At 40.5% G+C, this 19,901-nt stretch overlaps 1 protein-coding gene across 5 annotated transcripts in view; it reads left to right on the top strand.

Moving 5' to 3' along the window:
* Positions 1–19,901, top strand: part of plekha7b (pleckstrin homology domain containing, family A member 7b) — a 215,587-nt gene that overhangs the window by 186,971 nt on the left and 8,715 nt on the right. For all 5 annotated transcript variants that reach the window (XM_061963930.1, XM_072913356.1, XM_061963931.1 and 2 more), the window contains 3 exons: positions 854–1,084; positions 3,750–3,883; positions 4,082–4,233. In XM_061963930.1, coding sequence (XP_061819914.1) covers positions 854–1,084; positions 3,750–3,883; positions 4,082–4,233 — 517 coding nt within the window. The remainder of the gene's footprint in view (positions 1–853; positions 1,085–3,749; positions 3,884–4,081; positions 4,234–19,901) is intronic.

A 19,901-nucleotide genomic window follows, 5' to 3' on the forward strand; every position in this document is an offset into this window, starting at 1 on the left:
TTATGTACATCTGATTTTTTGCATTTTTTAAATACTTTTTTTTTTTTAAATAAACTTTTCTCATTGTTATTATGGAGTACTGTGTGTATAATTTGGAGGACAAAAATAGATGTATTCCATTTTGAAATAAAGCTGTACATAAACTGTGGAAAAAGTGAAGCGCTATAAATACTTTCCTGATGCACTGTTTGTGTGTGTGTGCGTGCGTGCGTGTAGGTCAGTGGTTGATCTAATGTTTTTAACATAAACACTTGTTTTTAGTCATACTTTTACAGCACTAATTGCTCTACAGTACGTACACTGACTGGCGGCAACCCAACAACGTCCAAAATGAGAGATTTATCATAGAATCTGCATTCGCAAATATTACAGCCCTCGTGTTGGATATCAATGGAGAGAGTAGAGATGTACAGAATAGAGAATCCACACGGTTATATATTATTGGACAAGTATTTTATATGGTAATTATATTGCGTTGTTTTCAAATGAATAAACATCTATTGAACTCTGTCATGTTTCTTTACATGTATTTTTTGTCTGTGTTTAAGAGTGTTTGTGTTGTATTTTACTGGCCTTGACGTGTTTGTAGCTCATTAGTAGCATGCTGTGTTTACTTTTTTTATGTTGGCATGCTTGTTTACCTGTGTTATTTCCTTTTGTTTCCCTTACACCTGTACAAGCACTTAGCTACACACAAACACGCACACACACTCCCTTCACTCTTTCCAGTGGTGTCAGGACACGAATGATGACTATTTTACAGGCAAGATCAACTATTTTTCCCCTCCCCATTGTGCCTCCAGTGATGAGCCAACTTGTCATCCTGTCTTATGTTTCCCTGTGTGTTGCCCAGTGGAGGAGAGAACAGGAGTTCGACCTGCAGCTGTTGGAGAGGGCCGTGCAGGGGGAGGAGGCTCAGGGAGTGAGGAGCGTCCAGGGGGAGGAGAGGCCGCCTGAGCACAAAGAGAAACCGCGATCGCACTCTGACGAATGGCTGACTTTCCACTCGATGACCATGAACACCCCAACGACCAACGATGCTGAACCGGAAATATTAGACTATGACAAGGACTTGCTCAAAGAGGTACCATGACAGAAAGTCGCTAGTCAAACAATGCCTTATTTCTCTACAAGGTAGGCCAATACACAACTATTGGTCATGAGAAATAATACCATGCCAAGGTACTTGAATGGGTATTCGATCTGCTCATTGTAGATGAATACAAACCAATTCATCTATCTGTTTTCTACCACTTGTCCCTTTCGGAGTCGCGGGGTGCTGGAGCCTATTCCAGCTGCATTTAGGCGGAAGGCAGGTTCCACCCTGGACAAGTCGCTATCTTATCGCAGAGCCAACACAGATAGACAAACATTCAACAATATTTTTGGGCAGATTTATGTCACAAAAAAGTACTCTTCATAAGGAAAAACTTTCAACACTTTTGTTATGATGGTTTTGTTGCCAGATCACACTATTTGTGGAACTACATTAAGTTATGTGTGAGTTACATTTATAGATTCCTTTCATCAAGGTGACGAATGGAATAACGGAACAGGAGGAAAAGTCATTATAATCTGGGCACTTGTAACGTTGTGGCAGCATGGTAGCGGTTGTCGTCTCGATCCCAATATGCAGAGGACAGCAGAAGACAGCGTGCAGGTAAAAAGTATTAAAGTACAAAGCAAAACATGCGTGCAGGTGGGAGTGCACTCACAGCATAGGGAAAGCTATGCAATACAAAACGAAACTAGGCCAGGGTGATATGGCCTAAAAATTAAATCTCCAATTTTTTCACAAAAAATTGTATTTCCAATTTTTTCAGATTTTTTTTTAAAAGAAACCACTGAATACAAATGACAGAGATAATTCAAGTTATTTTATTTGATCAAAAACTAGTACCGGTAGTTTGAAATGACACTGCATGCACTGCACCTTACTCTTAGCAAAATTCAAATGTTTATAATTATTAAGATATTGTCCCGAATGCAGCTGAGATAGGCTCCGGCACCCCCCGCGACCCCAAAGAGGGACAAGCGGTAGAGAATGGATGGATGGATGTTCTTTTTAGACCAGATATAAATTTGTACTGTTTATGTAATACTTTTCAAAGAACTAAAGTAAGAGCTTCCTGTGGGAAGCAATACTTCTGTCTTGATTAAAATACTTCTGTTAACAAAAACATGGCATGCAAATAAATAATAATCTCCAACATTGAGATTAATAATGTGAACATTTTAAACTTCTGCCTTGAATAAAATATCTCTGTAAATAAAAATGTAGTATTATATGTTGTATGCAAATGATCAAGTAAAACATTGAAAATACTATATAATAGTTTTAGTAAGTGATAAAGGCAGGCTTTTTCATTCATACATCTTGGCAGTGTGCAGAGCGACTGCTTAAGCGATCTGTCCATTGTGTTACTTTCTCATCATACATGGTATCATCATACATACTTTGTGTAAATGATTACACCACAGTCATCTACATTTTAAATGGTGTTTGTTGTTGCGGTCTTGTTCGGCTTGCAGAGTTGCATTTCCCGCACTCGACTGGAGGCTTTGCTTTCAAATGCTGGAATAAGTTTGTACTGCTGCCTTTTTTAAACAAACTTTGCAGCGCGCAGTCATTTGTTGCACGCCGGTTGTCGCAAAACCAAAGTACTGACAACACTTTTCTTTTCTTTGGAGCAAACATCAGACTCTCTTTAGCGTTGGCATTAACCATGATTCGATTCTCCATTAATGAAGTAAGGATAGCTGGCGAGTGCTACAGAAGCTTATGGAGGCAAAAATTATGCCAGTGCGAGAGGAGGACATTTTTTAAATCGTCTGCAACAAAAAAAATTTTAAACTTTAAATTTATCGATAAACTCGATATATCGCCCAGGCTTACACGGGACTAAACTGGCATCAAAGTAAACTTAACCGAATGCTGGAAGACAGCAACAGTTTACAAACGTGAAAGAGAGTACCCATTCTAAAGTAATGTTCCAGCAACGGCCGAACCTAAATAGACATGATTGCAAAATGAGAACAGGTGTGCTGGCAAGAAAACTAAAGGTGCTGTAAAACAATACTAACAGGAAGTGGATACTACATAATAGGAGTGCTGGACAGGAACTAAGCACTAAACAAAGGAAAACAGGAGAAAAAATAACACAAGGCATGAGCTGGAGCTACAGATCATGACAGTGCTATATGTTTAGGAAAATATATGCAAGCTTACAAAGTACATTAATTGCTTGTAGCTTATCCTGTTTTCTCTTTTTTTACCTGAACTTCCTTTGTGCTGTTTTTAAGATGGCCTGAGAGGTTATAGGTCATTGCTATGCAACTGGCAGCTAGGGGGCCAAACCCGGCCTCGAATAACCGAAATAACACCCCGAGTTCAGTTCAAAACTTAGAGACTTAATATTTTTGCAGCAAATTCTTAAACACTAGAGTGCTCCTGTTGTATAAAATAACTTGGTCCAGTGTAAACACATTGGCAAATCCTTGCATTGACATTTTAACCTCTTAAGGCTAGTATTTTGCGTAAAAGTTTTTTTTTCTCTGAAATGTATAATTCTGAATAAAGAAATAGACCAAAATCAAATGTTCGCTGCAGAAGATGCTGGTTCTCAAAATAAAACTAATAGTAAAAGAAGAAGTTCGCCCACCAGTCCTTAGCTTCAATTTAGTTGAATAGCTCTGATATAGGTGATCATACTGTTTGATTAGACAACTGTCTGTCTGATTTTCTACAGCTGTCTATGCCTCAGAAAGTCGTGATTCCAGAGCGGTATATGGACTTAGAGCAAGAGGAGCCCCTCAGTCCTCAGGAGATGGAGGACCGTCATCGGAAGGTGGAGCGGATCAAGAACATTTTGGCAAAGTCCAGGTACACTCCATTGAAAAACTCCATACAGATCTCTCACACCACTAGTAATGAATAGTGATGCTGCTTCAACAACCTTTTTTCATTGTGATTTTTGTAAAACAGTCAATAGTAGAACATTTGAAGATTTTAGCAACAGAACTGAGACTTTTTAGTGTTGTTTAGATATTTGCACTAAAAACATGACTGTGCTTTTTACAGTATTCAAAACTTGGCACCACAGTCACTCCCTGCAGACAAGTCCGAGGTGAGCCTGCTGGCGCTTGACTCTGTTCTGCAGGAGCAGGAGAGGATCATCACCATGTCTTACATGCTGGCCTCTGAGGCCTCCCTTAAAAGCAAGCGCGTCGCAGGTTGGTCTCTAATTTTAGCTCATTTTCTTCTACCTGTTAGAATGTATATCATTTACTTGAAGACGAGGGAAAGGAGCCTTTAAAAATGAATTGATGGCTTGAAGATGATGAGGGCGGAGAACAGGAGGGTGTGAGGTGTAGAGTCAAGCACGGCTCTTCATTCCTTAATAAGTTCACATTATTCCGTGTCAGGAACTCACATGGTTCCTAATTGCAGTCCGTGTGGAGTCTTTGAGATAGGGGAGGACTCACTGGATGAGGCCATTTTGTGTGCTGATCAATGACCCAGTCAAACTCTGCATACCATTAACACCTCTTTGAACGCACAGCAGCTCTGAAGCAGCATGAAAGACACCGCACTCACATTTCATCTTTCTCATGCTCTACAGCAGGCAGGCGAGTTCGCTTTCACAGGCGCTGCTGCAGATTGTCTGCACACACACACACACACACACACACACACCTGTCACACACAGTAGCCCTCAAGCTGTCGAGCTATGTGGAGGCTTCATATGCACACTGAGGCAAAGTCAACAATTATAACATTATTTCTAGCGTGAAGAAATGTCATAGAATATAACTGGTGGCATGTTGTCAGAGGAGAGGAAAGAAAGTACTTTATGCACTTTTACATCTTTGAATTCAAAGAACGCTTTTCTTCTGTTTCCACACTTGTATGCATGAGAGCCTTCTTCAATGCCAGCTCTAAAAAGCAGGAATATGCAACACTGCAATTAAAAAATAAATACAAGAACCCTTTTTGGTAACTTGAAGGTGAACTTCACTTTTTTGGAATTTGGAGTTCACAACCCGTGTGACTGACAAGAACTCGTTTTTTTTCTTTTTTCTTTTTTTTTCTTTTTAACTTGTAATAATTGGCTTATTTGAAGTGGCTCGCAATGTAGCTAATGGGAGCAATCCATTCTGCCTCTGTCTAAATCATTCCAAAAATACATCCAAAAACCGCCAACAATACTTCATTTATGTTGCGTAACCTAGCTGTAGCAACATTCTTATTGTAAGAGCGAGGAACTCTTGGATTTATTTCTTCAGCATTATCCATGTCAGAAAACCAACAAATTTAGCTGAACTGCACCAATTTTGTCAAGAGGAGTGGTCAAAAATTCAACTAGAAGCTTGCCAGAAGCTTGTGGATGGCTACCAAAAGCGCCTTATTGCAGTGAAACTTCCCAAGGGACATGTAAGCAAATATTAACATTGCTGTATGCATAGGTGGATTAATGAACGGGCCTACCGGGCCCAGGCCCAGGGGGCCAGAGGCCCCAAGGGGCCAGGCCAACTTGGCCCCGCGGCCGCGACGCATGCAAAACTACTTTTGCAAAAATAATAATCTTAGGCCCCAAGGGGCCAGGCCAACTTGGCCCCGCGGCCATGATCCATAGAGGGTCAGAGGCCCCAAGGGGCCAGGTCAACTTGGCCCCGCGGCCGCGACCCACAGAGGGCCAGAGGCCCCAAGGGGCCAGGCCAACATGGCCCCGCGGCCATGATCCATAGACGGTCAGAGGCCCCAAGGGGCCAGGTCAACTTGGCCCCGCGGCCACGACCCACAGAGGGTCATAGGCCCCAAAGGGCCAGGGCAACTTGGCCCCGCGGCTGCGACCCACAGAAGGCCAGAGGCCCCAAGGGGCCAGGTCAACTTGGCCCCGCGGCCACGATCCATAGAGGGTAAGAGGCCCCAACGAGCCAGGTCAACTTGGCCCCGCCGCCGCGACCCACAGAGGGCCTGAGGCCCCAAGGGGTCAGGCCAACTTGGCCCCGCGGCCACGATCCATAGAGGGCCAGAGGCCCCGAGGGGTCATGCCAACTTGGCCCCGATCCATAGAGGGTCAGAGGCCCCAAGGGGCCAGGCCAACTTGGCCCCGCGACCACGATCCACAGAGGGCCAGAGGCTCTCAATCATTATTATCAAAGCTAATTCTCAAATTGGATCACACAACCTCACTCACATATTCTTTATCAATTATTAAAGGTTGTTTCTGAATTTTGATCACAGAACTTAATGCAAATATTCTTGATTGATTGGCAAAGCTCATTCTCAAATTTTGATTACACAACCTTACTCTGACAAATTATCATTATCAAAAAGCTCTATCTCGAATTTGGATCACAGAATCTCACTCAAGTATTCTTAGCTGTGCCCCTCCCCCATCGAGTCTTTCATAAACCGGTCTGTTCTTTTAGAATCTCCTCATTTGGTACTTTGAACTCGTGAGTGACTGCTCAAAATTTGGTTTCCTTTCCCTCAGTTCAGACTCAGAGATAATTTGAAATCATTCCACAAGAAGTTTAACGCGCACACACACACGACACACACACACTTGAGTTGAGCATTACTTGGAAATTCTTATATTTTCCATTTTGCTGTTATTATCAGCATCTTCCCATTTTGTCCTTTTCTTTCAAAAAAGTTTACAGTCTGACATTTGTCACTGCTGTCAGTTAATAACTTTTTGGTCTTTGACCCATTTTGTCATTTTCTCGATTCGATCGTCACTGACCACTCTCTCCTGTCTGGCAGACATCGTTGCTGCCATCATAGCCAGCAAGCTGCCTGCAGATAGCAACATTTTGGTGTCCTTTGTGAAAATATTTAGAAAGTAGACAAAAGTACACAAAGTTGTACAACTATTATCTTTATGATCTTTTTTTTTGTTTGTTTGTTTCTCTGTTACTGTGTGTGGCCAATTAAGCGACTTTTGGCCATACCTGGCTGGTGACATTTAGCGACTTTCTGGTTGTTGTTAAAATTAATAATAGCAACAGTTCTCTTCATCTTAATGCAATTTATTGTGTCTGTCTCTCCACATTTTGCCATTAGGTACTTTGAGCTCTTGTTGGTCAGTCACTCTAAGGTACATTGTTGCTGCCATCATAGCTAGCAAGCTGCCTGCAGATAGCGACATTTTGGTGTCCTTTGAGAAATATTAAGAAAGAAGACAAAAGTACAAGACATTGTACGATTACTATCTTTTTAAAAATTATTTGTTTCACTGTCAGTGTGATTGAGCGACTTTACCGCTAGATTTCACGTCTTTTGGCCATACCTGGCTAGCGACTGAAAACATCATTTAGCGACTTTTTGGTTGTGAAGATAAGTGGTAAAAGCAGATCTGCCTTTTGGTCTTCCCACATTTTGCCATTTGGTACTTTGCACTCTTGTTGGTCACTCCAAGGCATTTGTCCCTGCCTTCAGCTAGTCACTTGGCTCTTTTGGAATTTATTTCACTGTAATTGGCTCTCTCTTTCTCCTCAGTACAAATCAGTCTGTTCCCTTGCCATTCATCACTGACCACTCCGCTCTCCTGTCTGTCAGACAGTGTTGCTGCATGCAGATAGCTTGGGGTCCTTAGTGAAAATATCAGAAGAGAAAAGTACACAATTATCTTAATCATCTTTTTTTATTCACTGTCAGTCCTTCAGTGAGTCCCAGTGTGTTGGCGATTAAGCAACGTTGGCATTCGATTTAGAGACTTTTGGCCATACATGACTGGCGACTCAAAACGTCATCTAGTGACTTTCGCTGTCTGAGTTTAGCATTGATTGGAAATCTGTTATCAGTTCTTATAGAAATCAGCTGATTTCTGCTTTTGACTGGTAATGCTAGATTGCTAGTTTTGAAAATTGCATCACTCACACACACACACACACACACACACACACACACACACACACACACACACACACACACACACACACACACACACACACACACACACATAGTTGGTTAAGCTGTTGTGATAGGCAAAGAGCCAATGTGCACAGAAAGAAGGGAAATATGGATCATAAACGTCTAAGTGGAGGAGCTAGAAAAAAAATTCAGCAAGAAAAGAAAAAAAAGGAATCAGTTTTACTTGAGAGTGTTCCAAATATCTCCAGCTTCTTCAGTACAAAGACATCTGCTGAAAGCAATTCTATAAATGCTACTGCAAATTCAGCTAAGGTTAGCAATTCACCTGAGCTAGCATGTAGCTCCCAAGATCCTGAGACCACTACAAGTGTACGCACTGAACCAAATGCTTCGGATGCTAATGATTCAACCAACTCAGCAGTAGCCAGTTGCTCGGATGAATGTGAGGTCACTGCACCTCTGGACAGCATAGAAAATGAGTTGAATCTTTCTTCAACACCATCTACAGTGACAACTCTACCTAGTGATCCCGCTAAATGGGCTGATACCCTCACTGAGTCAATGAAGGAAGTTCTTATTCAAAGAGGTGCAAAATCATTTCACAACCGTCACAGCCATTATCCAGCTTCTGTGAGGAACAGTGGGCTAGGAGGCAAAACCCGATGCCTAAACAATGAATATTTTACTTCACACCTGCCCAATGGACAACGAGTACAAAGAGAGTGGATGATGTACTCTCCCTCTACTGGTAATGTTTACTGCTTTGCATGCAAACTGTTTTCCCCAAAAACGCATTCTTTTGTGACAGGCTATTGTGATTGGAAACACTCAGAAAGATTTGGTGAACATGAGCGAAGTGCTGAGCACATAACCTGCATGCAAGCAGTCTTGAACCGCGCCACAGGTGCCACAGTTGATGCAGACCTGTTCAAACAGTTTCAGGCAGAGAGCAGCATGGAGGCAGGTGTTACAAAGAGTTGTTGCAGTCATTAAATTCCTTGCAGAAAGGGGCCTTGCATTTAGGGGTAAAAATTAATCGTTAGGGTCTCCTCTCAATGGGAACTACCTTGGTATTCTGGAGGTCCTGGCTGAATTTGATCCCTTTCTAAAGGATCACATCAGAAAGTTTGGGCAGATGGGTCGAGGTAATACCTCATATCTGTCCTCCACCATTTGTGAGGAATTCATTGAATTGATGGGTGCAAAAACCAAACAGGCTATAGCAGATGAACTGCAAGCAAGCAAATACTACTCTATCATTGTGGATTCAACCCCAGATTTATCTCATGTGGACCAATTGACATTCATATTCCGTTTTGTTAGCAAAGAGGGCAGTGTTGTTGAACGCTTTGTGGGTTTTGAGCCCATTACTAGCCATACAGGTGAAAGTTTGGCTAACTGTGTCATGTCTGTGTTGGAAAATCTAGGGTTAGAGCTGTCAAATTGCAGGGGGCAGGCTTATGATAATGCCAGCAACATGTCAGGGAGGTATAATGGGTTGCAGGCTCACTTAAAGAAAAGCAACCCATTAATACACTATATTCCATGTGCAGCTCACTCTTTGAATTTGGTGGGAGTCAACAGCATTGACAGATGTGGAAATGAAGTCTCTAAGTATTTTGACTTGATTCAGTCTATTTACAACTTCACAACTGCATCCACACACCGATGGGACAGGGTATTTGGCAATTCCAACATAGATCTCACACTTAAAGCTTTATCCAACACGCGTTGGAGTTGCCGTGCAGAATCTACCAAAGCACTGTGGCAGAACTACAGTAAAATAAGAGCAGCACTACAGGGTATTTCCACTGATGACACAGAGAAACGAGACACACAAACTGAAGCTGACAGTCTAGTGCGGAAGCTGGATTCACTTGAGATGGCCTTCATAGCAGGCTTTTGGGACACTGTTCTGTCCATATTTCAGGCCACAAGTCTGCAACTTCAAAAAGCAGACATGGACCTTGGTACAGCAGTTAGATTGCTGGAATCTCTGCGCACCTTTGTTCTCTCCCAAAGAGATCTATTTGATCATTTTGAGCAGAAAGCCTTAAACATGTTGGGTGGCACCCCATCTTACAGGGCTGAACGGACGAAGAAACGTAAAAAGTTTGCTGATTCAAATAGAGACATTTATTGCCTCTATTGATCAACTGAGTTCAAGCCTTAATCACCGTCTGGAGGCCTACAAACATCTGAACAATTTGTTCAGTGTCCTTTTCTCTTTGGATACAGAGTCCAATGCTTCAGTCCTTCACAAGGCCAAGATTCTCACTGAATCATACTCATCTGACCTCAATGAAAGTCTTGGACAGGAGCTTATACAGTTCAAATCTTTTATACAGCTCAACAACACTGATGAGGAGAGGACCCCTTCAGGACTGCTCAAAACAATAATACATTTTGGACTACAGCCTACGTTTCCTAATACATACATTGCGCTACAGATTTTTCTCACTCTACCGGTCAGTAACTGTGAGGGAGAACGCTCATTCTCTCTTTTGTCAAGAGTCAAAAATGAGCTGCGCACAAGAATGACTCAGAAAATATTAAATGCGTTATCTCTAATGGCAATTGAGAGTGAGCTGACAAGAGAGTTGGACTTCAATGATGTGGTGGATGATTTTGCGAAATTGAAAGCACGAAAGAAACCCCTTGCTTAAAGGTGCACTGTGTAAGATTTTTAGGTTGTTATTTCCAGAATTCACCCATTCACTAATGTTAGGCTACCTGTTTTCATGAATACTTACCACCACCATAAAATTCTAAGTATCCATTATGACTGGGAGAATTGCACTTTCGCCATTTCTGGGAACTGTCTGTCACCTGGATTCTGAAGATAGGATTGACTTTAGGCAGAAGCTTGGTGCTTTCTCTGGCAAACTGAACCTCAAGCTTCATTCTCTGCAGCTTTGCATTCTTGTTCAGACTTTCATCGACAAGGAACTTTTCAACTTCCCCACTATCGTGAAGGGGCCACCAAAAGATTTCAGTGTGTCCAGCATGTCTAGTCTCTTCTTCTCCTGTCTTTGAGCCATCTCTTGTTTCTCGTCAGCCCAACTCTCGAATTTTGCCTTCATGAGTTTACTCCAGTTGAGTTCAACCTCTCTTTTTGCTTGTGCTGCTGCCTTGAAACCTCTGAAGCTCCTGGCTCTTCTGTAAAATTATTGACCTATTGACTGCGTTCAGTGTGCCCAACTTCTTCAGTCTGTAGTCCACCTTGCCACATTGTCTCTCCATCCCAATGTTGTGCACAGGGGTGCCATCAATGTTACTAGCCTGTTCACTGACAGGGTCCATTGGGAAGGTCTCCTCATCCATCCCATAGTCCATCCTCTGCCTGGCCAGGACAGTCTTCAGATGGGGCAGCATGAGATCTGTCAGCTGCTTCACTTCATCCAAGTATTCGGCAGCCACGTCTGACACTGAGTTCAGGACATGTCCAGTGCCTGTCCAGCCACTATAGCATTCTTGCTGTCTACATCCAGATCCACCATGAAACTCTGTAGCACTTGCTCCATCTTCATATCGGCCTCCGCCAACCGCATCACTTTATTCATGGCACTGCTGAAGCCCAGTGTAGTGTGGGTGCCACAAAAGATCTGCCCTGCTGGTTTTTCCAAGTTGTTCATCTCTGCCAACAGCTTTGAAAAGCCTTTGTTGTGCTCTGTGCTGTCAGTCATATGTGCATCTACAAGTTTATAAACATCCTCCACATTGACTCCTCTGACCGACGCCAGTATTTCGAACCCCATATCCACTTGCATTTCTATGTCCTCAGTGGTCTCTGGGTGAATGGGTAAGACAGGCAGAGGAAATGGGCTATCTTGACCTGCATGCAGCCCTTGTACCATGAACTGGCCTACACCTTTCTTTGTGGTGCTCTCCGATGCATGTGTTATCATTTTACCTTTCTCCTTCTCCTCCTCAAGCTTTCCCACAAAATAGATACAGACTTTGAGCCTCAATTTGCTGCACAGCTGCCGTTATGCCAAAGTGTTTTCCTAAGATATTATTTTATTTTTAATGATAGAAGGGAGGAAAAGGGGGCAAAAATCATGTCCAATTTAGTTTTTTGGGTGGGGTGGGGGGTTTATTTCATGATAGGTACCAACTTCCAATACATAATATCTCTCAAATGACCCAATGCACCATCACTGAAGTGGGCGTAATCATTTTCCAAAATGTTTATTTTTAGGCCATTTATCCCCTCCCCCTACCTGTGTCTGTGTGAAACCTGTGCTTGTCTGTGTGGTATACCTAATAGTGTGTGTGCAGTATGTGCACTCTTCTGTACAGTACAGTGTGCATGTCTGTTCACAGTATACAGTATTTCTTGCATAGTGCGTGCGTGTGTGTGCGCGTGCACGCGCGGGGTTGAGGGGCCAAGACCATGTCAGGCCCAGGGGGCCAAAATTTCTTAATCCGCCCCTGGCTGTATGTATACTTTTGACCCAGCAGATTTGGTCACATTTTCAGTAGACCCAAAATAAATTCATAAAAGAACCAAACTTCATGAATGCTTTTTGTGACCAACAAGTATGTGCTCCAAGCACTCTATCACAAAAAAATAAGAGTTGTAGAAATGATTGGAAACTCAAGACAGCCCTGACATTATGTTCTTTACAAATGTATGTGAACTTTTGATCGCAACTGTATATATATATATATATATATATATATATATATATATATATATATATATATATATATATATATATATATATATATATATATATATATAAATGTGGTAGCACTTTAGTATGGGGAACACATATTCACTATTAATTAGTTGCTTATTAACATGCAAATTAGTAACATAATGGCTCTTAATTCGTCATTATTAAGTACTTATTAATGCCTTATTCTGCAAGACCTTATTATACAACCAGTAAGCTATTGACTAAGAGTCTTCCCTCAATAACCTCAGAATTATTGCTTTGATGGAGGTTTTTGAAGATGTTGTAGAGCGCTTAAAGGTTGAACTGCACTTTTTTGGGGAGAATTTTGCCTATCCTTCACAATCCTTATGAAAGACAAGAAGACAAAAGTTTTGGGTTTTTTTCGCCTTACAACATATCAAAATTGTCTCGTTTTAGGTGGCTATCAGTGCGGCTAATGGGAGCAATCAATTCTACCTCTAAATCACTTTAAAAATGCATTATAAAACCATCAACAATACTTCATTTACATTCCGTAACATGTATAATAACCAATCTGTCATTGTTATTGTAAGAGCAAACACTGAGAAACTCTTTTTATAGCGTAGTAACACATAGGCGTGCTTTGGTATTAGCAGTAAAAGCTAACTACAGCAAGAGATAAGCTAGCTTCTACAAAACACGAAACACGTTTGGATTTGTAATGCACAACACTGCGACACAACACCAAGTTGTACTGACTGAAAACATTAACAATCATATGACAGTATCTGTAAAGTATTAGCCCATTTTTCATGTTTTGTTTGTACACAGCTAGCCAGACAGCGTATGTACTGTAGTTGTAATAACATGCATGTCGTGCTGCTTTGTATCATGATCGATGTTAAAGTGACTCACTCGATGGACAGTTGTTTGTCTGGTCCAGCTGACTAAGGACATCGTCTGTTTATTTTGAGTAAGCAATCCATTTATGTCAAAATAGCTTGGCTCCAAGTTCCATATTTATAACGACAAAATCGCTTTCATGCCCCACTCTCGGCTTCCATCTGCTCAAACGTCTCACTCTTCCTTTGCGCTCGCTTCTATAAGCAGCAGTATATTTAGCTTCAGAAGTATAAGGTTGTAAATAGTCATTTGTCCACAAATAGTCATCTTCCTTGTCTGTTACCAAGTCTGCCATGATTATGAAACACACTCGTGTTTGATTCCGGAAGTGGACCACACATGTTGCCAGAAGTCAGACGTGCACTGATATGGAAACAAAAATCAATGCACAGAATAAAACAGTCCCGGAAATGATACGGTAACTATTGTACATATTACATATTGTTATGAACGTGTCTGTTATATATAGACTTGCAGTGTGTATATAAAACGTTGCCGGAGGGTTTTGAAGTTCAATCAATCAATCAATCAATGTTTATTTATATAGCCCTAAATCACAAAAGTCTCAAAGGGCTGCACAAGCCACAACGACATCCTCGGTACAGAGCCCACATAAGGGACGTCGATGTGAATGACTATGAGAAACCGCATATGTGGGTAACCCCCCCTCTTTAGGGCAGACCGAAAGCAATGGATGTCAAGTGACATAATATTGTGAAAGAACAGTCCTTAGTGGATCTAACATAGTTGTTTTAAAGGGCATTGGACTCTCATTACCCGCATCTTTCAAGCGTTTTTTTTATCATCTTTAAAATAGTACCAAAACAAAAAACTTGTGTTCTTGTCTCTCATAATGATTGTGAACAATAGGCAAAATTCCCCAAAAAGTGCAGTTCCCCTTTAAGGTAACACAGGGGGCTCCCATTAGCCTCATCTTATGACCGTTTTTTTTTATATTAGAATGCAATACATACATATATATATATATATATATATATATATATATATATATATATATATATATATATATATATATATATATATCATTTCACAATTGTTGTGAACAATAGGCAAAATCCCCCAAAAAAGTGCAGTGACCCATTACATTTTCCCAGCCAATCAGCAAAGAAAGACATTGATAATAAGAACCAACTTACATTATTTACTACAATGACATATTGTTATGTTGTTATTATACATTTTATGACAAAAAATTTGAACATTTAGGATAAAAATGGTAAATAATAAAAAAGTAATAAATACAACCAAAGTAAGTATAATATGAATACTACAATTGAAAGAGTTAACAACAAACAATAATCACTTGGTTGGTTGTTTACATCATCAAAAGACATAGGCATTAGTACTTATGAGCTCAATTGGTTCTATGACCAAGCTTGTAACTCAGAAGACGCTTATCTTAAATCATCCCCGCCAACTGAAATTAACTGAAATGACATTAATCAGTGATTGCCCCCTCCCAAAACAGCACAATTTTAACATGATTTTTAAAAAGAAAAACAAACGTTAAGATAATAAATACTGTTTGGAAAAACAATACAATAGAAGTACAAAAACATACAAATAATGTAAAGCATGTCTCTCTTCCAGCAGACCTAAAAGGATTTCGAAATCCTGTTTAGGCCGTTCTGATTGGCGTCTTCCCACCTCATAGTATCAAACATAGAGAATGAGCCAGGTTTCCGAAGAAGGTAGGCTGGTCAATAAGGCAGAGATAGACGGTAGGCAGGAAGTCGAAAGGGAACATTTTTATTGCAAACAGTCGATCCGACATCAAAACATGTCAAGACACTTTCTCAAACAGATCAAACGCTTGTCCGGCTTCAAAATAAAAGCGCTATGCTATACATCCAGTTAAACTACATTAAAAAAAAAAAAAATTCTTACATTACGATCAGGCTTCGTAATGTTCTTATGTGATATTTGCACCTAAAGAAATGCAGGTATATCAGTTGAGTAATATTGTAAATTATTTTATGACATGTTCTGGTTGAGTCCTCAATTACAGAATGATTAGCAGGCTGAATATTACATTGTATTAATAAATAGAGAAGGTTAAAACATTGCCATGCAGCAATATGAAGACCATTAACTTGTACAACATGTAATGTACAGAATATAAGAAGCATTTACTCAGGTAAAAATATTACAGATTATATTACCAAACATATTTGACAATTAAAGCAAATTTGTAAAAACCCACATTTTGTGTTATTAATGCTTGAAACGGGTATCTACACATGGTGTAGCTCCTTCTCTGAATGCAAATGCTCCTAAAGCATGAATACAAATTATGTATTTCTACAACTTCTGGCAAGTCACCAACACACAGCTAGCATTTTTTTTTTATTGTCATTAAAAGTGTGTTTGTCTTTTTTGTGTTGAGCTGTTTAAAAGAGCAGAATGTTTAAAACACATTTCATTAAAGCTATATATATATATATATATATATATATATATATATATATATATATATATATATATATATATATATATATATATATATATATATATATATATGTATATCAGTGACGTGCAGTCACTAGAGGCAGGTGAGGCAGGGCCTCACCTGCCATCATGGAAAGAAAAAAAATGTAAAAATTTTTTTTTTTTTATTAAATTGTTATATGTATCCAGTGATTATACTATAAAGTTATTTTCCATTTAACTTCACCCGTTTTAGATTATTTTTATTTAAAATCGCTGAATTTTCACATTTGCCGTTCAAATACTGAGAAGAGACGGTGCGGTGAACAGCAGCCAGTTGAGGCACGTCACTCATTTGTGCCTCACCATGGATTGCGGACTCGGCTAACTGCTGGCCTGCTGTGCAGTGAGACCGTATTGCTATATGAATTATATTATACATTTCCATAGTTTAGTTAGCTGAGGTATATAATGTACAGTGTATTTTGTCAACAACTGTATGTGTGTAAAGTATTTCTTGTGCTGAGCGATCATAAAACGGCTGCAAAAGACGCACTGGCTGAGGCTCGCCTCCTGCACCCCCGCCGTAGAATGCACGGCAACCCCTGACGGGAGTGTTATATCAACTAAAGCCCACACTTAAACTTTCCACGTGCAAGATTGAATCTATTTAAAAAAGTAATTTAATAAGAAGCCAAAAAGTGCAAAAACAATAATGTTCGTGTTGGAGGAGTTGTGAATGACTGCAGGGCCACAACATTAGGTACACCTGCAGACTGCAGGTGTACTTAATTCACAACTCCTCCAACACGAACATTATTGTTTTTGCACTTTTTGGCTTCTTATTAAATAACTTTTGTAACCTATTTTTATGGGCTTTCCTCTTTGTGATGTTAAGTTCCTGTTATGCGCTGTTATACAGTATATGCCTTGAGCTCTTATTTTGAAGGCGCTAAGAGCGGAAGTGATGACACGTTGGAGTGGAGCGGAAGTTTTTGAAAGAAGGTAAATAAAGTGGTCCTTGTGTAAACTGGAGCCTCCGTGTTTATTATTTTGTAGTTTCATACAGTATAGGCGACATTTATAAACCCTCGGTTACACTTTTTTAAATAGATTCAATCTTGCACGTGGAAAGTTTAAGTGAGGGCTTTAGTTGATATAACACTCTCGTCAGGGGGTGCATTATTCCAGCACAACAGCGGCTCATGGACTTATTTTATAAGTAAAGGTAAGACCATAATAACCTTTTTTTTTTAATTAAATGTGCTTTTTTGTGTGCTACAGTTTGTATGTGTAAAGTTAAAGTTAAGTTAAAGTACCAATGATTGTCACACACACACTAGGTGTAATGAAATTTGTCCTCTGCATTTGACCCATCCCCTTGATCACCTCCTGGGAGGTGAGGGGAGCAGTGGGCAGCAGCGGCGCCGCGCCCGGGAATAATTTTTGGTGATTTAATAACCCCCAATTCCAACCCTTGATGCTGAGTGCCAAGCAGGGAAGAATGCTGGTATGAGCTTTTAAACATAACCCGTTAACTGCTGCCAATCAAATGGGGAATAAGATACTCTTTAGAGTTCATATGTTTGTAAATCTGACTGTGATGAAGTCAGTGCCTCACCAGCCATCAACCTCACCGCACATCACTGATGTATATGCAGTATGTACAGTATGTATATATATGTTTATATACGTTTATGTGTATGTATATATGTATGTGTATGTATATATGTATATTAGGGATGTAAATTGTATAATGATAAACTGCGGTAAAATTCCAGACGGTTACCGTATTTTCCGCATCATAAGGCGCCCTGGGTTAAAAGCCGCGCCTTCAATGAACGGCATATTTCAAAACTTTGTCCACCAATAAGCCGCCCCGTGTTGTAAGCCGCATCTAACTGCGCTAAAGGAATGTCAAAAAAACAGTCAGATAGGTCAGTCAAACTTTAATAATATATTAAAAACCAGCGTTCTAACAACTCTGTTCACTCCCAAAATGTACGCAAATGTGCAATCACAAACATACGTATATCAACATGGACAGAGCTGCGTGAAAAAAGCCACCCGGCCTCTTCGCGTAAACTTAAACTTACCTTAACCACTCGCTCATCTTTTCTTCATCCATCCCTTCGAGTTAGCTTTTATGATGACGCCGGCTGGAAAGGTCTCTTTTGGCAAGGTCTTCCTTTTGTATATCACCATGGGTGGAAGTTAGCATGGCAAGCTAGAACCACAGTGAAGGATGACTTCTCATTCCCTGTGGTGCGAATATTCACCGTACGTGCTCCCGTTCCACAGTGCGGTTCACAGGAATATCAGTTGCTGTGAAATACGGTAGTAATCCTTGTGCGGATGGAGAGATTGCGTCTTTTCATGAACCGGGTCCTTGTCGCTTAGTAGGAGCCATTTTGTGGTCTTTACAGATGTAAACAGGAAATGAAACGTACGGTGATATCCGCGCGTTTTTTCTTCTTCTTCCGGGGGCGGGTGGTTGCTTACAGTAGAAGAAGAAGCGCTTCCTGTTCTATGGGGGCGGGTGCTTACCTTGGCGGTTGCTTGCGTAGAAGAAGAAGCGCTTCCTGTTCTACCGGGAAAAAAGATGGCGGCTGTTTACCTAAGTTGCGAGATCGAAACTTTATGAAAATGAATCTTAATATTTATCCATATATAAAGCGCACCGGGTTAAAAGGCGCACTGTCAGCTTTTGAGTAAATTTGTGGTTTTTAGGTGCGGCTAATGGTGCGGAAAATACGGTAATAATACCGTTTAAATTTTAATTACCAAAAAAAACGTCATTTATTAATGCATTTTAGGCAACACTGCTTATTTTCTGAAAACTGGAGCGCATTGTAGCCGTTCGGCTCGACAAAACATGGCGGCTACTACACAGACTTTGCTTTAAAAATGTTCCTTCCGTGTAAACGAAGCCGATCGCTTTTTGAACGTGCAACTAGCGTTCTTCTGTCAGCTGCTGGGACTGAGAGTTACCTTGCAGCAGGCGATGTGTCGGCAACGTTGCCAAAATTTGTTTATAAAATGTTAAGTTTGTTGACTGGGATGCTCACTCGTCCTTTAATTTAACTGCTAACTTTGTTTGTCTTCCAATGACATCAATACTAGCTAAAATATTTTGTCATCTCATAGAATTGAACGCAGGCTGAGTTGTCGGTGAGGCACAAAGATTGTGTATTAGAAGTGGGAGGTATCACTCCTCTTTATTTTTGTTGGCCAAACTGTTTCACTGATGTGCATGGTTGTTGGAGAACAACAAAGCTTGTTTATTTGACTTAATCTTCATTAGTCAAAATGCTTTAATTTTATATTGATATCAAAAAGTAAACACCATATTTTTGACATTACTTATGTATTTTTTCATTCCACAAAGTCATTTCTTTGATAACCATTCATGTGACATAGCATTTTGTTAATGTTTTATGGTGTGTAATTAATACTTACATGACAGATTTCTGCTCAAACTCTTAATGGATCTGTCCCAATACAGCATGTACATGTAAACACATTAGTACATGTAAATATATGTACATACAGTAACTTAAAACATACCTCTGTAATGGACCCGACTGGTAGAATATTAAAATCAAGTAAAATTTTGCTTAAAACAAATACAAATATTAAGAACCCAATGTAGTGAGAGCAACCGTCCCAAAATAAGGAAAGATAATTATGCTTGTTCCCAATTTATTACAATCCAAATTAACCAAAGTACAGTCAAATTGATAGTACTAAAAATACCAATTGGTAACCAATAGTATCAGTGAGGGTACAGCTGCGACAGGCATAGTGGGTCAGTGTCCTGGCTCCACCCACTTCCACGGCGTCCTCACGCAAGGCAAACCCTGCCTCTGCTGTAGTTCCGCGTAGAAGTATTGGGTACGCCCACTCTTCGCTCCAGTCTCTCGTGGACCCTACGTGGCCGTACTCGTCCCGTCTCGCTCCGCCTCTTAGTCGCTCCAGGGGTCACCGCAGGTCTCTGGGTCCCGATCGCTCCTGCCCACAGG

This window comes from Nerophis lumbriciformis, linkage group LG06, assembly GCF_033978685.3.
Source record: "Nerophis lumbriciformis linkage group LG06, RoL_Nlum_v2.1, whole genome shotgun sequence".
Taxonomy (NCBI): Eukaryota; Metazoa; Chordata; class Actinopteri; order Syngnathiformes; family Syngnathidae; genus Nerophis; species Nerophis lumbriciformis.